General features: G+C 37.3%; 3 protein-coding genes and 1 non-coding gene across 9 annotated transcripts; 1 reads left to right on the top strand and 3 right to left on the bottom strand.

Annotated features, from left to right (window-relative positions):
- Positions 1-295: 295 nt before the first annotated feature.
- Positions 296-6,656, top strand: LOC103869979. Of its 5 annotated transcripts, none has more exons than XM_033292784.1 (3): positions 296-3,049; positions 3,127-3,248; positions 3,464-6,656. In XM_033292784.1, the coding sequence occupies exon 3, from the start codon at positions 4,771-4,773 to the stop codon at positions 6,595-6,597; it is 1,827 nt and encodes a 608-aa protein (XP_033148675.1). In that variant the 5' UTR covers positions 296-3,049; positions 3,127-3,248; positions 3,464-4,770; the 3' UTR covers positions 6,598-6,656. The 5 variants fall into 5 exon arrangements, with proteins under 5 accessions (XP_033148675.1, XP_033148674.1, XP_033148672.1 ...); XM_033292783.1 differs by having other exon boundaries at positions 296-2,800; positions 2,888-3,049; positions 3,127-6,656; XM_033292781.1 differs by having other exon boundaries at positions 296-1,422; positions 2,710-2,800; positions 2,888-6,656.
- Positions 3,657-3,728, bottom strand: TRNAC-GCA. The gene has a single exon. It is a non-coding gene; the product is annotated as a tRNA-Cys (tRNA).
- A 4,016-nt stretch (positions 6,657-10,672) lies between the features above and the next one.
- LOC103869978 (protein trichome birefringence-like 41) lies at positions 10,673-12,841 on the bottom strand. Its single transcript, XM_009148065.3, has 5 exons — positions 12,045-12,841; positions 11,679-11,850; positions 11,421-11,584; positions 11,182-11,340; positions 10,673-11,107 (listed from the first exon to the last, which is right to left on the bottom strand). Exons 1-5 carry the CDS (start codon positions 12,290-12,292, stop codon positions 10,813-10,815), a joined length of 1,038 nt encoding a protein of 345 aa, XP_009146313.2. The 5' UTR covers positions 12,293-12,841; the 3' UTR covers positions 10,673-10,812.
- A 238-nt stretch (positions 12,842-13,079) lies between these two features.
- Positions 13,080-23,288, bottom strand: LOC103869981 (probable leucine-rich repeat receptor-like serine/threonine-protein kinase At3g14840). 2 transcript variants are annotated; one of them, XM_018659123.2, is made up of 24 exons: positions 23,063-23,288; positions 22,810-22,969; positions 20,234-20,305; positions 20,055-20,123; positions 19,897-19,968; positions 19,699-19,770; positions 19,540-19,611; positions 19,372-19,443; positions 19,198-19,269; positions 19,027-19,098; positions 18,861-18,932; positions 18,709-18,780; positions 18,554-18,619; positions 18,407-18,469; positions 18,277-18,318; positions 18,062-18,102; positions 17,601-17,968; positions 17,336-17,531; positions 17,086-17,247; positions 16,668-16,786; positions 14,271-14,481; positions 13,955-14,192; positions 13,719-13,869; positions 13,080-13,629 (listed from the first exon to the last, which is right to left on the bottom strand). In XM_018659123.2, exons 1-24 carry the CDS (start codon positions 23,265-23,267, stop codon positions 13,222-13,224), a joined length of 3,147 nt encoding a protein of 1,048 aa, XP_018514639.2. In that variant the 5' UTR covers positions 23,268-23,288; the 3' UTR covers positions 13,080-13,221. The 2 variants fall into 2 exon arrangements, with proteins under 2 accessions (XP_018514639.2, XP_033148645.1); XM_033292754.1 differs by having other exon boundaries at positions 18,407-18,619.
- Positions 23,289-24,523: the final 1,235 nt, after the last annotated feature.

Raw genomic sequence — 24,523 nt, forward strand, 5'->3', positions numbered from 1 at the left:
TGACGCTTGACGCTGCGGAAACGTCGAAACGGAAAGGGTGTTGTTGGTAAGTATGCAGACAAATACAGATTTATGACATGTTTTAAAAATTTGCTACTACGTACGTAGTCAGACAAAGTCGCAATACCACACGGTTAGGAAAGTTGTTGCGTGAAGACCGGTCCGCCTGGTACGAGTGTGGTTCGAAAAGTGACACGTGGCAATTCAAGAGTGTAACGATCACACATTTGAATTGCTTTGCGCATAACTCAAGTTAATGGCTGATTATTACATAATCAACGAGAATTTGTAGGTTAGTTTCTATTACTTAATAAAATATTTTGCATACGTACGTAACACAGAAGAGACAAAAAAAAGTAGCGCATCATTCCACAAACTTGTAATCAAATCTTAATTATTTAAATTTAAGGAAAGTTCAACTTGCATAAAGACAGCTAACTAGCAAGACTGGTTTTACACTAATTACGTGTGAAAAACAGAACAAGTACAGTTGTATGTCTTATCGATGGAAGCAAATCAAGGATGCTAATTGCCAAGTCCAACGTTTGAATTTATCTTAAGAAGTTACTATAACTAAACAACTGTTAGTCTTATAATGGGGTTAAATGTAAACTTACTCTTATAGCGGTAGCTATACATACGGTTATGAATACATGGAGTGGAGCTGGTAACGGAATAAAGTTCAGACAACTGAATTTCAATATTCAAAAGAAAAATTGAGAGCAATGAGCGAGGCTAGTACATGTAGGCTTCCCTTTAGATTACCCTTTATTTGATACAATAGAGTGGTTTTCTATTTACACAATCACACACATATATTTATGGAGTAGTACTGTTGATTTACCTAGAAGACAATAGAGTAAAAAGGAGGTATTGATGTTGATTAGACAAATCGTTGAAGTGCTTCTGATCTGTTTCAGCTTTTTTTTCCTTCTTGTTTTCTAATTATTTTGTCTTTTCTTCAGGACTTACAGTGGGTAAGCAATTAGCACCATCCAACGGGCACATCCAAGGTAGGACCATTAATGGGCTCAGTAATGGGCTCTATAAAAGGGGCCTAGTAACATAATCAGTAATAATGACCATTTATAAACACTAACCACAAAAGGTAATTTCCACAAGAAAAGAGCACAGAAAGGTTAGTACATTACTGCTTTGGAAATGAACTGTTCCATATCTGCAAATTGGTTTGTTTTGATTCTGTCTAGGGTTCGATTCGAACATAACTTGTACTCGTGAAGCTACAGAAAAGAGATGGGAGAATCTAAGAGCTTTACTGGGTCTTATAAAGACTTTGTTTAATTTATTCATCGTCTTTATTCTTCTTCACAGCTTCTAACCTGAAGCTGGTCCTCCTGCTTACTTTATTCATCGTCTTTACTCTTCTTCACAGCTTCTAACCTCAAGCTGCTCCTCCTTCTGGTAAATTACCACCTTAGTTTTTATTGATTTTTTTTATAAATTTCTGATCAGCAATTATTGATTTGGGTGCTTTTTTTTTCTGCTCACTCATTATCCTAATCATCAGTTTGGTTCTAGTTGGTAAGACTATCTACAATGATTTTAACACCCTCTTAGTTTTTAACATCCTCATTTTTTTCTTTTTAACATTCCACATCATCTTTTCTCTCTTCCACTTCATTTATTCAACACCCACTTCGTTTTGTACTTTACAATAATTTTGTTTTAAAAAATTCAACATTCTACTCTACAACTTTTAATTCATATTTTTTGTTTTTTAAAACATAACAATTACATATTAATAAGTAATTTAAAACTAAATAAAATAAATTTTAATAATATTTATTTAAAATTATTATACTAAACTTATTTTTAAATAATACCAAAATCACTATAATAAAAAACTAAAATTAAGAACATATTCATTTTTAAGTTAGATATTTACTTAATTTTATTCAAAAGTAAGAAACTTAATATTATTAAAACAACTAAAATTAAAAAAAAACTTTTAATATATACAATACAAGCACACATTATTAATAAATTTTAAACACACACGATATGAAGCACACAAAATAAAAATACATTAATTAGTACATTGGAAATTTGGTTTTGAAATTGATAATTGTTGGGATTTTGAAAGTTGAACAGAAAATTAGAAGAGTTTTGGGTGTTAAAAAGATTATTATTAGGATTCATTTAACCAAAAAAAGTTTAAAACACTAAAATAGTTGATTATAATGAAAATGATGATTTTTTCTGTATCCAAATGAAATGAGAGTAGTCTCTATTTATAAATAATTTTTTTCTGAATTTTGATATTTTAAAAACAAATTTTATTATGTAATAAATGTGTTTGAATTATTAGGTGAAGTTAAATATCAAGTGAAATTTGCTCAGTCAATAAGAGCAAAACATTTAAATCTTATCCAGACTAAAAAAACAGGTTAATCCGTATGCGTGACGCACGCGCTAAATGCGCTAAATGTTTTTGGCCATTCACAGAGCGACACGTGGTAGTACAGGCCACAAAATTTTTTTTCAGCTGTTGAAACTTTTCAATGCTTGTTGATAACACATAGATAAACACTTGTATAACATCCTCACTGCAAGGGTTTAAACTGTTAAAAGTGAGTTTCAACACCCAGTTGTGGGTGGTCTAATTAAATTGATAGTTAACTTACTCTTTATTCTTCTTATGAACTCGCGGTTGAGTTTGATGTCATATTTGCTGTAAATGGAAACCAGGTTCGTTGGTTAAGCCCATGTCCTCGGTTCTGAAGTAGACTACATGATCATCGTCCTCTAAAACATCCTCTCAGTCGTGATTGCTCAATTTGTAAATACAATGCTCTCACCTCTCAATATGTTTTATGCTGCTGGAGATTGTTTTGACTTTGTTTATAATATCTGTGTGTGCAAACAGCAAGGGAAGATCGGTGGCTGGATCATTTCAAGGTAAAAGGGGACATGCTGATGGAAAACATAGCAAGGCTCGTTTTAATCATCCTAAAAGGAGTCAAAATGGATGATAAAGGGAATGTTTATGTCGCTGATACTTTGAACCTAGCCATAATTGGAGATTCAGGTATGCATTCTTATTTTTTGTACAATTATCAAACTTCAATGATGTAAAGAGTCCTTTTTGAACATTTTCTTTCACAGATGTCACTACTATAACTGGAGGGAAATCATATGTAGCTGGGTTGTAGAGATGGGCTATGCTCAGTCCTATGCCACAGAAGAGGGATCAAGGCGTCGCCATCAAGGCAGCAGCATCAGATACGGTGAAGCCTGTAGAGTACAATATAATAATGAAGGATTGTTGATTTGTTTCATACTCTAATTTGCTTTTTGTTGCTGTTAAAGAATTTTCTCTCTATGTGTTTCCTTTTAAATCCACAGCTTTTCTTCCAAAATATAAATCTATTCACCAGAAGGAAAAGATGACTTCCTTTGGTAAGAATATCTGTGGCTGATTGTTTCATGTTACTTGTTGCAGGGTCAGTGAAAGCTGAAAACAAGACCAGCAAAGAGTTTTGAGACCATGGTCCTTAGTACAGGTATGACACTTGTAGCTTTTCTAGAATTGATCTTGCATTCTAACATTAGGATGTAAAAATGAGTATATTCAAGGGACTAAAGGTAGAATGAGCAGAATACAGTTTCGAAAGGGAAAAAGAATAAAAACATAAAGGGCCCTACCGGGTTCGAACCGGTGACCTCTTGATCTGCAGTCAAATGCTCTACCACTGAGCTAAGGACCCTTTTTGTCGTTATCCGTAATAGTTTACATTTTTATTACTTTAAATTTCACCGTAAGAGATTAGGTGCTCATGCAAAAACCATTGTGATTTCTCCATGGTTGTCTGGCTTTGAGACATAGCTAACGCATGAATATGATTCTTAATTCACGTTCAGTATTCCATTGTTATCTAATTAATGTAGAGATTGCTTGAAAATTTTGTAATTTCATACGTGTTTTGTTTGTAATGGAAGTTATTAATCTAACGAATTCGTAGTCTGCCTCTAATCATCCGATTTACTTGCTTGGGTCGCACACCATCCATCCCCTTTCTCAACCTCACTAGTCACTACCCCCTCTTTGATTTCACTCGTCGAATGCATATTTTATATTTATTTGTTCCTTAATAAGTCGAATTATGGAGTCCTACTTAAAAGTAAGTATTTAGGTTTGAACAATTTTTCTCTCCCAGACGACCTTTTCGAGAGCAGTCTTTATCCAATAGACCCAAGCACATTCCTGTCCAGCATCCTGCTTTAGTCCAAAAGTCAACGGAGTTTCTTTTCGAATTTCTTTCTTTTTTTGGAAAAACCATTGGATTTCTCCACGCTCTGGTCTTTTATACATCGGGTTCTTCCCCCGACCATGGTCGGAGGGACCGCCGGAGCCGCCTTCTCGCCGCTTAACTTGCCTGCTGGAGTTTCCCAACCGGTCGTTCCAACCCAAAGCCACGCCTCTCCCCGAAGCGGAACCTGTTTCCTCTTCAGGGCCCAACTTTGCTGAAGATCTCCACTACACCGAGGGTTTCCTCAGAACAGAGACGTAATCACAGAAGCCTTTCAAGGAGCTCACAAATTTGCTTAAGGGTTTCCTTATATACCTTTCTATCACAAACTAGAAGAAGATCTGTCATTTAAATCTCAACCACCAAGAAGTTATTGCTCACAAATTGACTCCACCAGCAACTACTTAAGCCTTCAAAGCGGCTTCTCTAAGGAACTAACTGACACAGGGGTTCCTGTTACTACATTAGTTTCTTCGTGCTTTCCACCTCACAACAAAAGATGTCTGGAAGACTTAGGAGAGCGGATAAAGGTAAAGAAATAGCTACTGACCCCTCTCAAGCCCCAAGAACTGCTCGCATCAGAATCCAAGACCCGGATAATGCTGAGCTCATGCAACGCCACTCTCTAACACTCATAGGCCGTGTTACCAACAGAACGGCGCAGCGAGTCTGGTCTCTCATCCCATTTTTCACCGATCTCTGGAAGGCAAAATCCAAACCGGTCGGCTCTGACCTAGGAAACGGAATGTTCCAGTTTCAATTTGACAGTGAGGAGGATCTACTATCGGTCTTGGAAAAAAGACCCTACTATTATGGAAGATGGATGGTTATTGTCCAGAGATGGGAACCCACGGTCTCCAAAAATTTCCCATCCCCCTTGCCTTTTTGGATTAAAGTTCAAGGAATTCCTGTACATCTATGGACAGAGGAGACAATCCAGAAACTTGGCGAAGATCTGGGTGTTTTTGAAAAGATGGAAATCACTTCATCAACGGTGAGAATGAGGGTGCAGGTTAATGGACTGCTCCCGCTAATCAAATCATCGGTGATTGAGTATGCGAATGGAGATGAAGTTACAGCGAGCTTCGTATATGAAAAGCTCGATAAGCATTGTCCTAAATGTTTCCGCTTGGATCATGACTTAAAAGATTGCTTGGAGGCCAAGCATGAAGCTAGAGCTCTTAAAGCTCAGGAAGCTAGCGTGGGAAATGAGGAACCTGAGAGAAGGGGAACGCACTACAAGCATCGCGACTCAGGTTCTAATATTTTCCATTTCACAGCTCAAGGATCAGAGCACAGAGGAAGACAAGACTATAACCGGCGAGATCGCCAAGTTGATGCGCGAGATGAACTAGAGGCCCGACGCAGGTCTCGCTCCAGCCAAGATACAGTCCCCCGAAGATACTTTAGTGAGGACCCCAAGCGGGGAAGAGAGGACTATCGTAGCCAAGATAGTCGGTCCTCCTATCACCGTGACACAAACCTGCACCTGCGTGAGGTTTCTTCTAGGCCACGGGACCTGGGAAGAGACATTTCGGATAAATATTTATCCAGGGACCGCAGCCTGCAACCAACTAGATCCAGAGATAGATCAATACCAGGGAGAGAGGATTCTCCTCCACGGCAGTCAAGAATCAATCCAACTAGGGGGATTCCCCTGGAAGAAGTTCAAGCCTCTGTTCCAGTGGAAGTATTTAATGCAGCAGTGGGAGAAGTCAGGGAGGCCATGATACAATATACCCAATGCAATGATCCAACTGAGAGCGCGGCCCGCAAGGAACGCATGAGAAGAGCAGAGGAAGAAGGTGAAATGGAGGAAACAGCAGCACTTATGCTTCGGGCAACCTTGATAGCGCCTACAGATACCTTGCAAAGCCCGGAACAGCAACCCACAGCGGAAAGAGTACCAGCTGCTCTCCGGCTAGGGCCTACTGTCCAACCTTTACAAGGACCAGGCCAAGATGCATCCAAGGAAACAGGCAAGAGAAAGCCTGGACGACCTCCAGGAAGACGTACGGTGCAAGGAAGCCCAAAGTTAATCAGAGGATCGACTTCCAAAAAGAGAAAACTCACACAAGATAAACCACCTCTCACCAGAAGAAAACTTATTCCGGAAACGGATCAAAGAAACCCGCAGAAGGCAAAGTCAAAACCCTCTTCATCACGAGGCTCCCGAGGAGCCCGAGGAGCCCGAGGAGCCCGAGGAGCAAACGGAAGAGCAGAGGTGCAAACAAACTCGGAGGATCAGCCCATCTGCAATTTGATTCCGGCGTCATCAAGAAGAAGAAAGATGGATTTTCAAAATCCATCTTCTCTCGTTCCTTAAAAGTTGCGAGTTGGAACTGTCAGGGTTTGGGGAATCCCCGGACAGTTCGACGTCTAAAGGAGATGAAGAGAAACATTTCTCCTGACATTCTTTTCCTTATGGAAACTAAAAACCCCGACAGCTTTGTTGCAAAGAAGACGGACAAGCTGCAGTATGAAAACAGAGTTCTAGTTTCACCTGTGGGACACGGGGCTGGAGGTTTGGCGCTATTGTGGAAGCAAGAAATTAACCTTCAAGTTCTCTCTACTTCTACAAACTGTATTGATACTTGTATTATCTTTGAAGGGAAAAAATTTTTCGCTTCCTTTGTCTACGGCGACACTAACAGACCTCAACGAAAAGAACTATGGGATCGTTTGATTGATCTGAACGCGGCCCGAGAAGCTCCCTGGTTTTTAACCGGCGACTTCAACGACCTACTTAGCAACGCAGAGAAAGATGGTGGGGCAATTCGCCCTGAAGGATCCTTTACAGATTTGAGAACCTTCTTTTCCGAAGGTGATTTATTTGACCTCCAATACTCGGGAGATTTCTTGTCATGGAGAGGGAAGCGTGGTGATGATCTGGTTCGCTGTAGGCTAGATCGTGCAGTTGCGAATAGTGACTGGGCTGAGTTGTTTCCGACTGCAAGTTCCCAATACCTTGCCTTTGAAGGATCGGACCACAAACCCGTATTATCCTTTTTCGAGCCAGAAAAGAAGAAGAAACGTGGAATGTTCCGCTATGATCGACGGCTTAAGAACAATCCAGAAGTTAAAGAACTAGTGGCCAAGACGTGGAAGAATGGATCATTTAGAACTGTCAATGACAGGATCTCTGCTATACGATCAGTCCTAATCGAATGGAGCAGACAGCAAGCTCTAAACAGTAGAGCCCGTATAGAGGAAAAGAAGCACCAGCTGGAACAAGCTCTAACGGACCCTGTAAACGACACAGAGCTGATAGCGAAAGTATCGAAGGAGCTCGACGAAGCCTATGCAGCAGAGGAGAGCTACTGGCATCAAAGGAGTAGACAGCTGTGGCTCAGCCTAGGAGACAGAAACACCGGATACTTTCACGCTGTGTCAAAGAACCGGAAACGAGTTAATGCCCTCTCGGTCATTGAGAACGCAGAAGGGGAAGCAGTCTACCAGGAGGACCAAATTGGGAGGGTTATTGTCGAGTACTTCCAGCGACTATTTACCTCTATGGGTGGAGACAGAGAAGATACTGTGCACTACGCCCTCTCCCCAATGATCTCGGCAGAGACAAATGAAGAGCTAATCCGCATACCTTCTGCATTGGAGATTAAAGAGGCAGCTTTCTCTGTTCACGCAGACAAAGCGCCGGGGCCTGACGGTTTCTCGGCCAGCTTCTTCCACACAAACTGGGAAAATATAGGAGCGGATATAGTCAAGGAAGTCCAGGGTTTCTTTGTGTCGGATAAGCTGCCTGACAAGATCAACGAAACCCATATCCGGCTCATCCCGAAGATTCAAAGCCCGAAGACAGTTGCGGAATACAGGCCCATCGCTCTCTGTAATGTCTACTACAAGATCATCTCCAAGATCTTGACCAAGAGACTGCAGCCACTGTTATCGAACATCATCTCGGAGAACCAGTCCGCCTTTGTCCCGGGCCGGGCAATATCGGACAATGTCCTCATCACTCATGAAGTCCTTCACTATCTCAAGACGTCCAAGGCTGAGAAGAGAGTATCTATGGCGGTTAAAACCGACATGAGCAAAGCCTACGATAGGCTCGAATGGGACTTCATCAGATTGGTATTTCAACGCCTCGGTTTCCACCCGAAGTGGATCAACTGGATTATGCAGTGTGTCTCTACTGTTACTTACTCCTTCCTCATTAACGGCTCGCCTAGAGGAAGAGTCACACCGAGTAGAGGTATCCGTCAAGGAGACCCTCTCTCACCATACATCTTTATCTTGTGTAGTGAGGTCCTCTCGGGTCTATGTAACAAAGCGCAAGAGGAAGGAACCCTTAAAGGGGTCCGTGTAGCACGAGGGTGTCCTCGTCTCAACCATCTCCTCTTCGCCGACGACACAATGTTTTTCCTTAGAGCAAGCAAGGAAAATGGTGAGGCTTTATGCCGATTACTGAAGCGATATGAGGAGGCTTCCGGGCAGTCAATCAACACAGAAAAATCTTCGATTAACTTCTCTCGGCACGCACCGACAGCTCTCAAATCAGCTATCAAGGATGCTCTTTCAATCCAGAAAGAGGGAGGTACCGGCAAATACCTCGGACTCCCAGAGCTGTTTGGAAGGAAGAAGCGAGATCTTTTCTCATCTATTGTGGACCGAATAAAGCAAAAAGCTTGTGGCTGGTCAAACAGGTTCTTATCTACTGCGGGAAAGATGACTATGCTCACCAGTGTTTTATCTCCCATTCCATCGCACGCCATGTCCTGTTTCCAGTTGCCGATATCTCTGTGCAAGAGAATTCAATCAACGTTGACTCGATTCTGGTGGGACACAAACATAGGAGATAAGAAGATGGCTTGGATTGCTTGGTCTAAGCTGGTGCAACCGAAAGATAGTGGAGGCTTAAACTTCAGAGATATACAGAGTTTTAATGAAGCTTTCCTCGCAAAGCTGAGCTGGAGAATCATCAACCATCCTGATAGCCTACTTGGAAGAGTTCTACTTGGAAAATATTGCAGTGATGAGAGCTTCTTAGAATGCTCAGAAAAAACTGCTATCTCGCATGGCTGGCGTGGAGTTTTGATTGGACGCGATATCATTGTCAACTCCGCAGGATGGGAAGTAGGCAATGGCTCCAGCATCAACATCTGGGAAAAACCATGGCTCAGTTGCTCTACACAGCTGAGACCCATGGGACCACCACCGAGAGAATTCTCACATCTCACAGTGTCTGACCTCATGCTCCCGGACCGGAATGAATGGGATATTGGGATGATCCAGCGTGTGCTCCCATTTGAGGAACAGAGAATTTTAGCCATTAAGCCAAGCTTAACCGGGGCTCCGGACAAACTCTCATGGCTGAGCACTGACACAGGAGATTACTCTACCAAAACCGGCTATGCTGCAGTCCTCTCTTCTCGAACCGCAGAGGATTCAGTAAGCACGGAGGATGCATCCTACAACTGGAAGAAGAATGTTTGGAAAATTCAAACAACACCAAAGATCAAGCTGTTCATCTGGAAAGCGCTTCATGGGGCGCTACCTGTGGGTGAAGCTCTCAAATCCCGGGGAATCAACACCAATGGACAGTGCAAACGATGTAATCTACCTGAATCTATTGATCATCTGCTTTTTCATTGCGACTTTGCTAGACAGGTATGGGAATCAGCCCCTGTCTCCCCAAGCATTGAATACAGTGGATCCATAGATTTAAGGAGCAACTGGAGTAGCTTTTGCTCAAGGAAAAACTTGCCACCGACTGGAGTTTCTACAGGAGCCCTTGCCCCTTGGATCATTTGGCAACTTTGGCTAGCTCGTAACAAGTTAGTTTTTGAAGGAAAGATCATCACAGTGGAGGAAACTATATCCAGAGCAACCGCTTGCGCCCGAGAATGGATATCTAGCCAAGTTCAGCTGTCTGCAACAAAACAGGCACTACCACCCAGACCCCCGCTTCATGACTGCGTTTTGGTGAGAACCGATGCTGCCTGGAACGAGAATTTAAAAATTGCAGGGCTAGGATGGACAACTAATCGAGAGGAGAGAGTCTCCCCATTCTCGACCACTGCGCAGCATGTTGAGTCCCCTCTTGCAGCAGAAGGTCTGGCGATGAGGGAAGCCCTCCTAAAGTGCAGAGAAATTGGCCTCCCCAAGCTTAGATGTGAGTCGGATTCGGCGATCCTGATCAAAGCTATTAACTTGCGCTCCCCACTAGTTGGTTTGTATGGCATTTTAGCTGACATTTATTCTATTGCCTCTTCTTTTGAATCCATCTCGTTCACCTGGATCTCGCGTGAGAGAAACAGTGTAGCGGATGGACTGGCGAAGAATGTTTTATCTTCGGAGCTGGCCATTATGGCAGCAACAAACTCTGTTTCGATTGTTTGAATTAATATAAGTAGTGTTTCAAAAAAAAAAATGGAGTCCTACTTAAATGTAGAATCAAACACAATAACAAATATGTAGTCTATTAGCAACGGACCTTTAGTTTATTCAGATTCATTCAAATGTAGAATCAAACACAATAACAAATATGTTATAATGTTGTTTTCCTATTTTTAAATATTTCTTACTAAAGCATATAATTGTAAAGAATCTCATTCCAAGTATCTGGTACGCCAGAGAGACACCAGTGGCTGCAATCATTGCCGGTTCGTCCGCCTATACCGTAAATGGAAGGGTGACCATCTTTGCGAAGCAATGAAAGCATAGTAATGTCTAACAAAGTCACCGGTTTGGTAATTTTCCCGAGTGCTCTCTTCAAAACTCCAACTTCTGGTGGCAATCCTCCTGGATAATTTGTCCCCCAAAGTGGTTCCGTCTGTCCCGCGCAACTATGTGCCGCTGGTTCACCCCATAGAGATCCACTACCAAACAAACAAAATGAAAGTTTAAAATATCTGATTGATTGCCGATTAAGAAAATGTGTATAACAACTTACTTGTAATGAGATGGTGAAATTCCTTGGAAAAATACTCTAGTTTTGCTAGTATCTACCACGCTATCGACCCATTTGCCCCAAGTTCCAAGTGCGATTTCGAATGCCGCCATGCGGTCCATGTCTTTTGTGAAGTTACTTCCTATTTGAATATAATCCCATCTGCCCAAAACAATTCGAACATAAACTTCTAGTGATTTAACTAAGCTAAGAATAACTGAATAAGCAAAGTGAAGAATTACGATTTACGGCTCCACCAATGCCAAGTGTTGAAAATCAGTGTATCCATTCCTAACCAATTCTTTCCATCGTTGATCGAATCAAGCTTCATCACGCTCCCAATCTTCTCACTCACTATATCTACCAAATACGGATTCCTATCAAACTTTATTTCAACTCCATACTCATTAAGCATTTATGGTTTAGTTTGGTTTAACTCATCCCGGTTTTCTATTTGAAAGATATATTTTACGTAACCAGAACGAGTGTATTATTATTACCTGGAATGTGAAGGTTGAGATAGTGCCTTCTGTGGTCATAGTATAGGGAGACTTGGGAACAGAAGAGTGGAGCATACATGTCAAAGACTGCCATTGATTTAGGCTAAGAGAATCACCTACAAACATTATCTTCTTCCCTCTATTTTTCTGCAAAAAATCTACTCCATTGAACCTACACAACAAAACAGTAAAATAACGGTGGCTTCTTAAGGCAAGTGTGATAAATGATAATTAACGTTAAAATCAAGAAATTTGCTGGCTTGTGTGTGTGTTATATATTCAAAATGATACATTTGATGTAAAACATCTAGAACCAACAACAAAGAAAGAATTTAAAAGGTATTATAGATTAACTGATGATGATACCATGCTAATTTGCATCCCTGTGGTTGCCATCTGAAGGTAGGGTAGTCGAGATCCGGCCGTCCATTTTTCTTGCAAGCGAACTCGCGTCTTATAAATGGACACGTGGAGGGATCGTAGAGAGGGTAGGAAGGATCCTTCACCCACTGTCCCGTGAACATATCACATCCCTTTGCAGGAGGAGGAAGAAGGAGGAGCAGCGACAACACTAACATAGAGCCATAAGAAATGGCGTTATCCTGTAAACCCATTTCACCACAGACGAGAGCAAGAGATAAAGAGAGATCAAATACACACTTGGGATTTTATACACCCATATGTATATAATTTTGTTGTTTGTTTTTCTGAGTCAAATACATGAACTATAATGCCATATAATGCCATATTCGTTTTGGTAAGAAATCTTGAAATCAAATATGAACAGTTCTTTGTATATATCTAGGCTATGAATGCTGACAAATGAACGAGATGAAAAATGCATTCCTAATAAATTTTAACATTCATAGAAACAATTATTTCTTTTTATTTTTTTATTATAGAGAATTAAATAATAAATTTGTTCCTCACTAAATTTGATATAGAATAAACATTCCTCATCATTCTTATATAACTTTATTCTCATCCATTATTTTCCTATATATCCCCTATATATTAATTAAGTATCATTTGAAAAATTATAACCTTAAATTTGTACTATTTAAAAAGAGATCATGCATAAGTGTCACTTTATTATGATATCAATTTAACTTACGTGACAGCTTAAGAATCAATTGAAAAAAAATGTTGGTTCAAATCCAATTTACTAGAAAACATTATATTAACCCAAAATATAAAAATCGTGTATTTTTTCCTTAAATAAAACTACAGAATTATCTAATATGGTTAACATATATATGACAATTAATGACTATGAATAATAAAAGATTTGATAACAATTTTTTGCATCTTTCTTCATTTTAATTGGTTTTCCCGTAAAGCTTAGAACTCCGTAATTACATACGTATATATATAATATATACAAACACAAGATCGCTGGCGTTGGCCGTGGAAGTAGAAGACGGATAGAAATTGTCTTAAATACAAATTTATCACAGTTCAAAAGTAAATTTTACAAAAAGGAAAACAAAAAGAAAAGACACAATTACTTGTTTCATAGTGTTTTTTTTAACATAATGCATAACTAAACGGCCCTAGAGTTCCAATACGCCGAATCAGGCTTAAGATCGCTGGCGTTGGCCGTGGAAGTAGAAGACGACGTGAATGGTCCGTCGGTGCTGATAGTCTGATCCAACATATTCATCTCCTCTTCATTTATCATCGCGTAATGCTTCTTCATCGCCTTCACGCTCTCTTCGTCTTTCTCGTTTCCTTTGTCGAAGGAAGCTACAAGAAGCTTCTCAACATTCACCGTGGAACTTCCTTCCAGTATGCTCACCACCGTTGACATTGACGGTCTTTCCGACGGAACTTGACTGGTGCAAAGGATCCCGATCTGGATCATGGTCATTGCTTCTTCTCTGTTGTAATCTGTGCCAAGCCTCGGGTCTACTACTTCCATCAGTTTGTTTTGCTCCCTTAGAACGTGTACCTTTTGGAAAGACATTGAGATTTAGATGATACTATTTCTGTTCAGAAATGTGTTTAGGTTTTAGGGTTTTAGAGGTGACAAAGTTATACCCAGTCAAGAAGGTTGAAGGTATCAACTTTGGAACGTGTGATGGTGTTGCTTCTTCCGTGAACGATTTCTAAAGCAACGACACCGAAGCTGTAGACATCTGCTTTATCTGTCAAATGGCCTCTCATGGCATATTCTGGAGCCATGTATCCGCTGCATAAACAAGTTTGCTTTGGTTACAAGAAATCTAAACATAGCTGAAAGAAACTTCTTCATTATCATTGATTGATTGACTCACTATGTTCCTGCGACTCGTGTGCTAATATGTGTGTTTTCTTCTTCATCAAGCTTAGCAAGACCGAAATCCGAAATCTTTGCGTTGAGTTCCTTATCCAGCAAGACATTAGTGGCTTTGATGTCTCTGTGTACAATCTTGAGTCTTGATTCCTCATGAAGATAAGCTAGTCCTCTAGCTATTCCAACGCAGATCTTCTGCCTAGTTGGCCAATCTAGTCTTATTTGAGTCTCTTGAGGACCTTTAAGAAACAAAAGAAATATTGTTACTGACAACAGTGACATAGTGTTTTTAATGCTTTTATAAAGTGTGCACTAACCGAAAAGTGCTCGAGCGAGACTGTTGTTTTCTAAGTACTCGTAGACTAGCAAGAGCTGGTCACCTTCGACACAACATCCATATAGTTTAACCAAATGTGGATGTTGTAGAGCAGAAATCATAGCAATCTCGTTCAAGAACTCTCTGTTCCCTTGTTTTGATTTTGATGATAGCTGCTTCACCGCCATTACGGTTCCATCTGTCAACGTTCCCTGGATTCATACAATAGACAAAACCTTTAGACAACTACAATCTCTGTTTCCTAAAGATAACTTTTTCGCAAAAAAAAAAAGTTTTTAAAAGATAGGAAAATGTTTTCAATGCGTTTTATATGAATAAATAATACTTCTTCTGTTTCATTTTATTTGTTGTTTTATATTTTTTTCACACAGATTAAAAAATCATTAGGTGCTAGAACTCAGCATTCTGCTATAGTTTATGTTGATTTAGTTCATCTGAGATAACTCTCGACTCATGAACCTACCTAGTCTAGTTTTGTCTTTTGTTGAAAAACAATTAAAAAATCATTAAATTTCATCTGTCATCCCTAATTAATATATTATTTTATTTGATTATGTTAATTAATGAATTAAAAGAATAATGATAAAATTGGAAAAATAGCAATTAAATGCATACACAATGTAAAACGACACTTAAAATGAAACATATTTAAATTTTACAATAAATTAATCTGAAACTAAAGTAATAAAATATATTTTTGCTTTATTAAAATTAATTGTACATATTAATTTTCTATTGGTTTACATTTTTTAAAATAGTTAATCACAAAAATAATGTATTTATTATCAGATTTAAGTATTTTTAGGATGCATAAAACACATAATATTCATTTTTAGAAGAGGAATTTTCTGTGATAGTCTTTTTAGTTTATTTTCACAAAATAGCTCTCAAAGAGAAAAATGATAAAAAAATTTTTATTAAAGAGTAAAAATACATGTATACTTTAGGATTAACTAATATAGACTTAGATTTAGAGTTAAGGGATGAAGTTTTGATGATAGGGTTTCAATATTAAAAAAGTTAAAAATTAAAACTTAAATTTTCAAAGTAAAAAGAAGCTATTTTGATCATTTTCTTCATTGATAACTATTTTTGCGACAAAAACTTAAAAATAGCTATTTGAGAAAATCAAGGACGGTGAAATATTCAACGCGTGTAGTAGCTACACCGCAAATCCCTAGATCCATGTCTTCCCGGCTAGATCTACCGTCGGCTTCGCCGACTAGACCTACTGCCGCCTCCGCCATCCCAGTTACTCACGTCTCATCTTCCCGCTACTCCTGCTCCGAAGACCTTCACCGGATGCCACTCCTTCGACCGTCGCAATATCTTCCCTCGTCCATAGTTTCCGGCATTTTGAAGTCCTGTGTGGTTGGGATTCCACCGTTTACCAGGCTTTCAGCGCTGGACTCTCGATGTCTGTTAAGTTTGAGCGCTCCCCGGTCCGCTACCACCTTATTCATCTCGAAAGTATACCGGTTTGGCAGTCTCCTCTGGGTTTCCGAGAAGATCTGTTGGGTTTCAACCGCTTGCTCCGGTGAGCATCCATCTCCACCGTTCGACGTTCCCGTCTCCTCACCACCCATCTCCACTTTCGGCGTATCTCCCAGGTACTCCCCGTCTCCGGTAAAGCGAATGGTTGTCTCCAACCCGAGGGTACTAAGTTTATGGGCCTGGCCCTTTCAGTCTTGTGGTATAAGAACTGTAAAAGTGACTATGCGATTGACTTCTGATGTGTGGGTTTGTGTGAAGAGCTTCAAGATTTCTGATGGGTTCATTAGGGTCTTTGTTGTGCGATTATTGTTATACCTCTCTTTTATGAAGATTATTTCGGTGGATACACCGTGTTTGCTTACGGTTTCAACCTCTTCCTCTACCGAGAAGAGTACTTTGCAACCATGCCTCCTCTCTATGAAAGGAGATGTCTTCTCGGTTTTATTACCGAGGAGTTTACTCACCGTTTTGTTATCTTGTGGAGCGGTCTGTACGGGACCTGAAGATGCAATCGAGAATAATTTGATTGTTCTCGTTGGTGAGGGCTGTCTCTCAACGTCGCCTTGTGTGTCTCTTCTCCAGCTGTCCGACTTTGTCGGGAAGGCTTTTTTGACGAATTCAAGCTTTGTTTTGAATTCGCTGTCACCTTCTTCGGAAGATTTATCTGATTTAGTTTTATATATCTCTGTACTTTATGCTTTCTTGCAAAGAGGATTTAATATTCCCTCTTGTATTGTATCAGAACAAGGTTGAATGAATGAAATTAAGTGGTGTTACAAAAAAAAAAAAAGCTAGTTGAGAAAATTGCTTTTTTAGAAACAAAAGAAGTATTGTTCATCATTCTATTTTTCTTGTAATAAGTCAACTACATTATGATGCTAACCTTGTGTACAGGACCGAAGCCACCTTCTCCGATCTTGTTAGCTGGATCAAAGTTGTTTGTAGCAGTTTTGATTTGCCTCAACGAGAAGGAACTTATATGAAAATCCAAGTTCTTGAAATCTGTAGGTGAAGAAGAATATAGAAACATCATTAAGTTTAGGAAGAAACATAGACTTTTAAAACCACACAAGAGTGGCCGTCGAGTGGTACAGCAGGATTGGAAAGGTGTTAAGCATCCGGTATTCGAAACCTATCAAATTCAAATTTATCCACTTGTGTGGAAAGTGACATAGATATCGAGTTCCTACTGCGAGCAACCTCCAGTGACTATTCGGTTGAAGCCTCGATTTGCCGGATACTCTAGATTATCAAAAGAAAAAAAAACATAGATTTTTGACCCAATAAGTTTTGATACGTACCTTTTTCCATTTGACTCTTGGGTCTTAAGCAACCTCTCCACCATAAGATACCACCGATTAAAAGCACAAGAAACATCGTCGAAGCAACTACAGCACCAACCAACGTGCCAATAGAGCTTCCACCACCACTTCCAGTGCCGGCTTCCTTAGGTGGAATGAAATCTACAACAAGATCATTAAAGATAATTAGTAAACAAAAAAAATACATTTGCTCTCTCTGTCAGATAGTTTCAAGTTTAGCAAAGTTTACTTGGATCTACAGATACAGCTGATATGAGAGCACCATATACACCTCTTACAGGAAGATCTTGAGTTCCTTTGCCAGCCCAGAACAATCTTATTTCAAGTTTCCCATCTGAAATCATGACCGGGAAACTCTTAACCACAGCTCTCCCAACACCTTTTGCCTCATCTACTATATTGAAATCCTTAACCACAAGCTTTCCCTGCACATTACCACGCACGCCAGTTGATTTAAAGCATGACAATCTTATCAAACATTTTTAGAAAGTTACCTGAACGTATATGTCAAAGAATCGTCTCCCCAAACTTTTATATGTTTGGTTGCCAGTGAACATAATTTCAGCGAAGTGGAGATTAACTGTGTAGTTTCCTTGTCCAAGACACAATGCGTAGTAAGTGAGGGAAATGGCAGAGAGACGTGCATGTGTATAGAGACTAGGATCTGCTATCTTAAGCTCTGATGTATTTGCCCAGGAAGTTACACCTCTTGGAGACCGCTCATCATCCAAGAAGTTCCCGGTGTTGCTTGAAACCCAACCGTTTCTACTGTCGTAGGCTCTATCGGATGTATCAGCATCATACGTAGTCCCATTGATTGTAAGTTCAGTGCCACCACAGTTTATATGAAGTCCATAGAAAGCTGGAAAAAAATATTAATAACAAACATAAATCAGATATACGCTGCTAGATTGTTAGAGATATGATTTTGTAAAGTATAGCTTCAAGTACTTACTTTTGGGACATATATAGCTACTCAGACACGAAACGTTTGAGCTGTAGAAAAACATAACATCAATATTCTAGTCAGTGTTAGAGAGAAGTAGCCATAGTCTACGGTCAGAAAAATGAACTGAGAGTTGGTCTGACTGCTTTAACTATGGCAGAATATTTCCTAGATGTTAATGAGCAAGACGATTCTAAAACTTATGAGAAGAAAATAAGGCTTACTGGTTATTTGCCACTAAAGGACTTGTGCTTGAAAACATATTCCTGTGATTGAAAAAGGACCAAGAAACTGTAAGATGTATATTCATATTTTAAGGCATTAGAAGTTTTAAATATTTATTGTTATTCTTACACATCATTCTTCTGACATTCTGCGGTTCTTAGATCATTGGTAAAGTCATTGTAAGCAAGATCACTGCAATATAAATAACCAAACAAAACGGTATTAGGATGTGTCACTATAAAAGATTGTATACATTTATCGTGGAAGAAAACTTGCATCTTTTCTCCTTTGTCTACCATCCAAATTGGTACTTCCCCACTTAACATGTTACTTGTCAAATATCTGAAAGATTAGGACACAAAATTAAACTTCCATTCATAGATAGATTTTAACAAAACAAGAAGAAAGAAGAGATGAGCAGAGAGTCATACATGTTATCTACATCAGCAAGAGCGCTATATTCTACCGGAATTGGTCCACTTAGTTTATTAAAGCTAAGATCTCTGCAAAATGAGTCTTACAATGTCATCTTGAAGTCTTTTTCATATTTTAGGCTGACCAAAGAAGAAAAGACTTTACTTACAAGAGTTTTAATGATGTGATTGGTCCAAGATACGGTGGTAACTCTCCTGTAAGATTGCAGTTCCTAAGAATCCTGTGAACAAATAGCGGGTGGAAGTAGAATTTAAGCTAAAAGAAGGTTGGAAGAAACTATTACTGAAATCGTTTAGTGTTAGAATCAAACTCACAGTGTCTTCATTGATATCATGTTTTGTAGTGGCGGAAATGGAGACTCTGGTCCGCTCAAGTCACTGATTCTCCTACAAACCAGATTAGGAAAAGAAACAATAAATATCGTTGATAATGAGTCCACTAAAGGTGACAACAAGGAATCACATACGCAAAGTTGATGTACTTACAATTTTGTTAACTTGTTGAGAGAACTAATGGTTTTAGGAATCGGTCCGACTAACCCACTTGCTTGAATAACCCTGTAACATGCAAAAAAAAAAAACAACATTTCACTCATTTGTAAGTCACCAATACCCATACAGGATACGAAAAATTCTGTTTACGCTGAAAGAACTGCTTACAGTTTTTCAAGTTCTGTCCAGTTCTGGATGAAATCTGGTATACTACCGGTGAACTGGTTGTCACTTATACGGCTACAAATCAAGAGAATAATATATATTAATATATAAAGTCAGAATCACCAGCAAAATATGCATTACGAAATAGAAGAATATTAGGGGAAGTATTACAAATCAGTCAATGTAGTAAGTTTGGAGAATGTACTTGGGATGTCTCCACTCAAGTAGTTCGATCGAAGATGCCTACAAAGATAAACATAGTCTCAACACTAGTGAATTCTATGAATGTTCCGTAGATTTTTTTTAAAAAACTTGGACAATGATTCTTACAATATTTGAATGTTTGGTAGATTCCCAAGCTCTGGAGGTAATTTCCCTGAGATTTGGTTGAAATCAAGGCCACTAAACCGAAATGTCAACAAACCAAAACAAAAAAATCAAGACGTATCAGTTATCTTCAAAATATGAATTATCTGAGACATTTACATTTTAAAAAAGAGAGATCGATCAAAGAATGGTGCTACTCACAGGAACTCAAGGCTTGTAATGTTTCCAATCTCTTTTGGGACTGGACCAGTTATTCGGTTTCCACCTAAGTTACTGCATTTCATCATCCAACAAATCAATCTACACATTCAAGCACATATGTAAAGTGCATATGGACAGAGACACGCATATATACATACAGGTATACAAGTGGCAAGGCTCCCCATTCGGGAGGAATTGGACCATTGAGAAAATTTCTAGACAGATCACTGCAAAGAGAAAGAAAAAAGTATCAGTTAAGTTAGTTAATGAAAGACACTGGTAGTGGCATATATTGTAATAAAGGGGGTGTTCGAGGGATAATATTTGCTATTCTTACATTCCCTGCAGAAAAGGAAGTCCTGCAAACTCTTTCGGAAGAGATCCATTAAGGTCTTGTCTCGTGACATCTCTGTCCAAGATTTAAGAGAGAAAAAGAAAGAAGAGTTTTCAAAATACCGTTTGCAAAAATATAGGCCTATTTATTTTTCGGCCCACTACTATTCAGCACGAAAGTTGAACAAAATAAGCTAAAAATCTGCACTATGTTAATTTTTTTTTTAATATTACAGTTTAGAAGATAAATAATATTCCCTCTATTTCATTTTAATTGGTGTTTAAAGTTTTCCCACAAAAGAAAATTTTTTTAATTATTATGTAATTTATTTTGGTAACATAAACTGATAAAAGCAACATTAAATAATTCTACAAATAAAAAAATTCAGTATTTTGTTATTGGTTACAAATTTTAAATTATTTTAAATTTTATCTGAACATATTTTATTATAAAACAAAATAAATATATTTAAACACCATTTAAAATGATTCAGAAGGAGTATATGAAAATATACAAAGTTTAGTTCATATATTTTTAATATATTAGTCTTATTCATGTAACTGAACAATTATATTTTCTATTTAAAATTAAACATAAATAACATTTTAGCTAAATAATTCATGAATTAAAGTTTATTTGTTTGATTTAAAGATTTTTATCCAATATTATTTTTTTGTTATAGAAAAATATGAACCATCGAAATATTTATATATGACAAATTGATCATAATATATAATTGGAAGAAGTATTGTTGATTCTCATAAAAAAATAAAAAAGAAATAAGTTACAATATGATTTGGTGATCGTCACTTGCGTGCCTCAAAACTGGAAAAGTCGAACACTTCTTCATCTCTTTTTGGGTTCCAATTTTTTAATATGCTAATGTGTTAATAGACTACTAAAACTATTAAGGCCCAAAAGCCTGTACTTTTTTCCTTCTTGCATTTTAATAGAAAGTCTCAGTTCAAAAAAAAATAGTTACAATATGTCTAATTTATATAGGGAATGATCTAACATGATTTCCTGAACTAATATGAAATAATATATATATATATATATATAGATAATGATAAGTTTTATATTCTAATTATTGATGTATATCCTAATACTGACTATTAGATTTGGGTAGATTTTCTAGATCTCTAAAAATATAAACATTCGTTTCTTTTAAATTGGTTTTTCTGTTTAGGTAATATACCAATTTTCAAGATTTTTATCTAGTATTATTTTTGGTTATAGAAAAATATGAGGTGATGATTGTTTCATCAGTTTTTAGATTTTAGATTTTAGATTTTAGATTTTAGATTTTAGATTTTAGTTTTTAGATTTTATATTTTAGTTTTTGATTTTTCAGGTTTTTGTTTTTGATTTTTAGTTTTTGGTTTTAGCTTTTGGTTTTTAGATTTTGATTTTGGTTTTTGGTTTTGCTGTATTTTTTAGTTTTTCAGAAAATAATTAATACATTAGTTTATAATAATACATCAAAATAGCAATAAAATATCTAGAATTTACCATTAAAATTTATAAAACTATTATAATTATTATTTTAAACTAAAATAAAGTAACATGTTTTTAATTATTGTTTTTATAAAAAAGAACTTATATTATACTAAAGTATAAATCATAAATATATATAAGTTACACAAAATTAAATATTTAAAAATTGGAAACTATTTAGAAACATTTCATATATATATATATATATTTAATTTTTAAGGCTATAGAAATATTATTTTATGCATGTGTTGTTAGTTATTAAATCTTCATTGGATGAAAATGGTTTTAACAACTAATAATTAATAAAATATGTCAAATTATATTTTTACAATTAGTTTTTTCAAAATTTATAGTAATATAATAAACAAGAAATAAACATATATAATATTTTATTAAAACATTATGTTTGTTAAAAAGAAATTAAAATATATTTTTTTTTCAAGTAGTAATTTTTTTAAAAAATAAATTTTACTAAAAATGTAAAATATTAATATATATGAATAATAAAAGAAAAGTACGTAAGTAAGAAGTTTAACAAACATATATATTTAACTAGTGTTGATATATTATATTTATATATTTTAAAAGGTAGTCGTGCATATTTAAAAAAAACCAACAAAACATGGATTTTGGTTTTTCATTGAAAACTTTGTTAAACATCTAAAATCTAGTTTTCCTATTTTATAGGAAAACTCTTTTGTTAAAATCTTGATTGGCAACAAAAATCAGTTTTAGTTTTCCTAAATTGTAGGGAATCACTTTAAAAAAAATCTTGATTGGACAAAAAAGTAGTTTTTAAAAAACAAAAACCAAAAACCAATCTAAAATCTGCAGACAATCAACCTCTGAAACGTTTAAATATTTATATAGAATTTGGTTTCTTTTGAATTGGTTTTTCTGTTTCAGGTAATATGCTTTTAAAAATGAGACCTCGCATTCGTAAAGGGGCAAAGTCGAACATATGGAATGTCAAAAATCATTTATTTATGCTTGATATTAAATCTGAACATGGAAATGGAAATTTTATAAACGAAGATGTATATACATTTTTTTAAAGGGAACAAAGAGAGAGAGGAACGCACATGTAGATGACATGGCAAACGGAGGAGGAGCAGTTACAAGTAACCTCGTCGGCGTCAGGAGTTCTCCAACCTCCTACGGTTGAAGCGACGTCGCATGGATCCACACTGAAATCCCAGTTATTTTGGTGTAACCCCTTCGCTACGGCTCTTAAAACGTCCACTGCGACACAGAAAACTAACATCATTATACAACTGACGAGTGACGAATAGATACGAACGTAACGTACGTACACCCACATTAACATATGTATACCTTCATCTTTGGCTAACTTTTGAGAGGAAGCGAAGCCGGAGAGTAAGAGAGAGACGAGTGCGTAAATGAAGATAAGTTGAGTTAACGACATTTTCTTCTTCTTTTCTTTAAGACTGTTATTAATTTGTTTGTGTGAGAGAAAATATGGTATGAGAGTGAAGTATAAAAAGAAGGGCACATCGTCTTTCTTGCCAGTGCATCTCATGGAACAATCAAAAAAAAATCTGTTATAAGTGCATCTCCAACCCTACTCTATTTTATATTTTAAACATTATTTTAGAGTAAAATCTTCTCAAACTCCACTCCATTTTCAACTCCAAAATGAAGTAATGGCTGGAGTTACTCTATTTATAGAATAATATTACCCATTACTTCATTTTGGTGATGAACTTTTTTCATTTGTGAAAACGTGGAATGAAAATAATATTGTTTAATTTAGAAAGTAAATAAAAGACCACAAAATCGCAGGAAAGTTGAGATATTTACGAGTATTATCTGGTTCTATCCGGTTCCAAACTGACTTAATTCGAACCGCCACCGAAACTAAACCAAAACTGTAAATCATTTTTAAACCGAAGGAAATCTAGACCCCACTCCATTTTCGACCCCAAAATGGCCTAATGTCTAGGGTTACTCAATTTATGGAATAATCTTACTAATTACTCCATTTTGGTGTTGAACTTTCTTTATTTATGAAAATGTGGAATGAAAATAATATTGTTTAATTTAGAAAGTAAAACCACAAAACCATAGGAAAGTTGAGATATTTATAAGTATTATCTGGTTCTACCCGGTTCCAAACTGACTTAATTCAAACCGCCACTGAAACTAAACCTAAACTGTAAATCATTTTTAAACCGAAGAAAATCTAGACCGATTCGACCCATACCTAATTAATTAAACCTTAATTTAGGATTTACTTCCCCAATCCCAATTCCATTCCTTTCCCATCTTTCCCTCTCTTTCTTGGTCGCTTTGTGTGTAAATCGAGAGAATGAATCGAGATGATGGAGACGAAAGAGATGTCGGAGGAGCCAGCGATGGTGACGGTGACAGATGGGGTCCTCTCGGAGCCGATAAATGTCTTCGTGGAAGCTGCGGTGGCGGTTGCCTCTGGAGAGGAGAATGATGGTGAGGATGATGTCCCTAAGGATAAGGAATTGGACGGTGTAGTAGAAGGAGATAGAGATGGGGAAGAGGAGGAGGACGATGACAACAAGGTAAAAATTTAGAAGAATTCCCAATTTAGGATTGGATTTTGAGTCGTAGTATCCGTTTTTTGAATTGGTAATGTTTTGGTGAAGGATGGAAAGATGTGTAGAACTAAGAATTATGGTATAACTATATGTAATAATAGTACCACTTGGTGAAACACTGAGAAAAATTGGTAAAATTAGTAGGTAGGTATTCTAAGGAATGCGATAATAACTTGGGAAAACTATTTGGTATTATTGGCAAAAC

This window comes from Brassica rapa, chromosome A05 (genome assembly GCF_000309985.2).
Source record: "Brassica rapa cultivar Chiifu-401-42 chromosome A05, CAAS_Brap_v3.01, whole genome shotgun sequence".
In the NCBI taxonomy this organism is placed as follows: Eukaryota; Viridiplantae; Streptophyta; class Magnoliopsida; order Brassicales; family Brassicaceae; genus Brassica; species Brassica rapa.

What these genes read in the sequence shown, in the direction of transcription:
- LOC103869979 (XM_033292782.1), top strand. Translation starts at nt 4,771, where the DNA reads ATGTCTGGAAGACTTAGGAGAGCGGATAAAGGTAAAGAAATAGCTACT.
- LOC103869978 (XM_009148065.3), bottom strand. Translation starts at nt 12,292, where the DNA reads ATGGGTTTACAGGATAACGCCATTTCTTATGGCTCTATGTTAGTGTTG. An exon ending in TCTCAACCTTCACATTCCAG is followed by an intron (nt 11,585 to 11,678) that starts GTAATAATAATA and finishes TAAATGCTTAAT; the next exon opens with GAGTATGGAGTTGAAATAAA. An exon ending in CATTGGTGGAGCCGTAAATC is followed by an intron (nt 11,341 to 11,420) that starts GTAATTCTTCAC and finishes TGTTTTGGGCAG; the next exon opens with ATGGGATTATATTCAAATAG.
- LOC103869981 (XM_033292754.1), bottom strand. Translation starts at nt 23,267, where the DNA reads ATGAGATGCACTGGCAAGAAAGACGATGTGCCCTTCTTTTTATACTTC. An exon ending in CTTGCTGATGTAGATAACAT is followed by an intron (nt 18,620 to 18,708) that starts GTATGACTCTCT and finishes CTAATCTTTCAG; the next exon opens with ATATTTGACAAGTAACATGT. An exon ending in CCTTCAACCTTCTTGACTGG is followed by an intron (nt 13,630 to 13,718) that starts GTATAACTTTGT and finishes TCTTTCCAAAAG; the next exon opens with GTACACGTTCTAAGGGAGCA.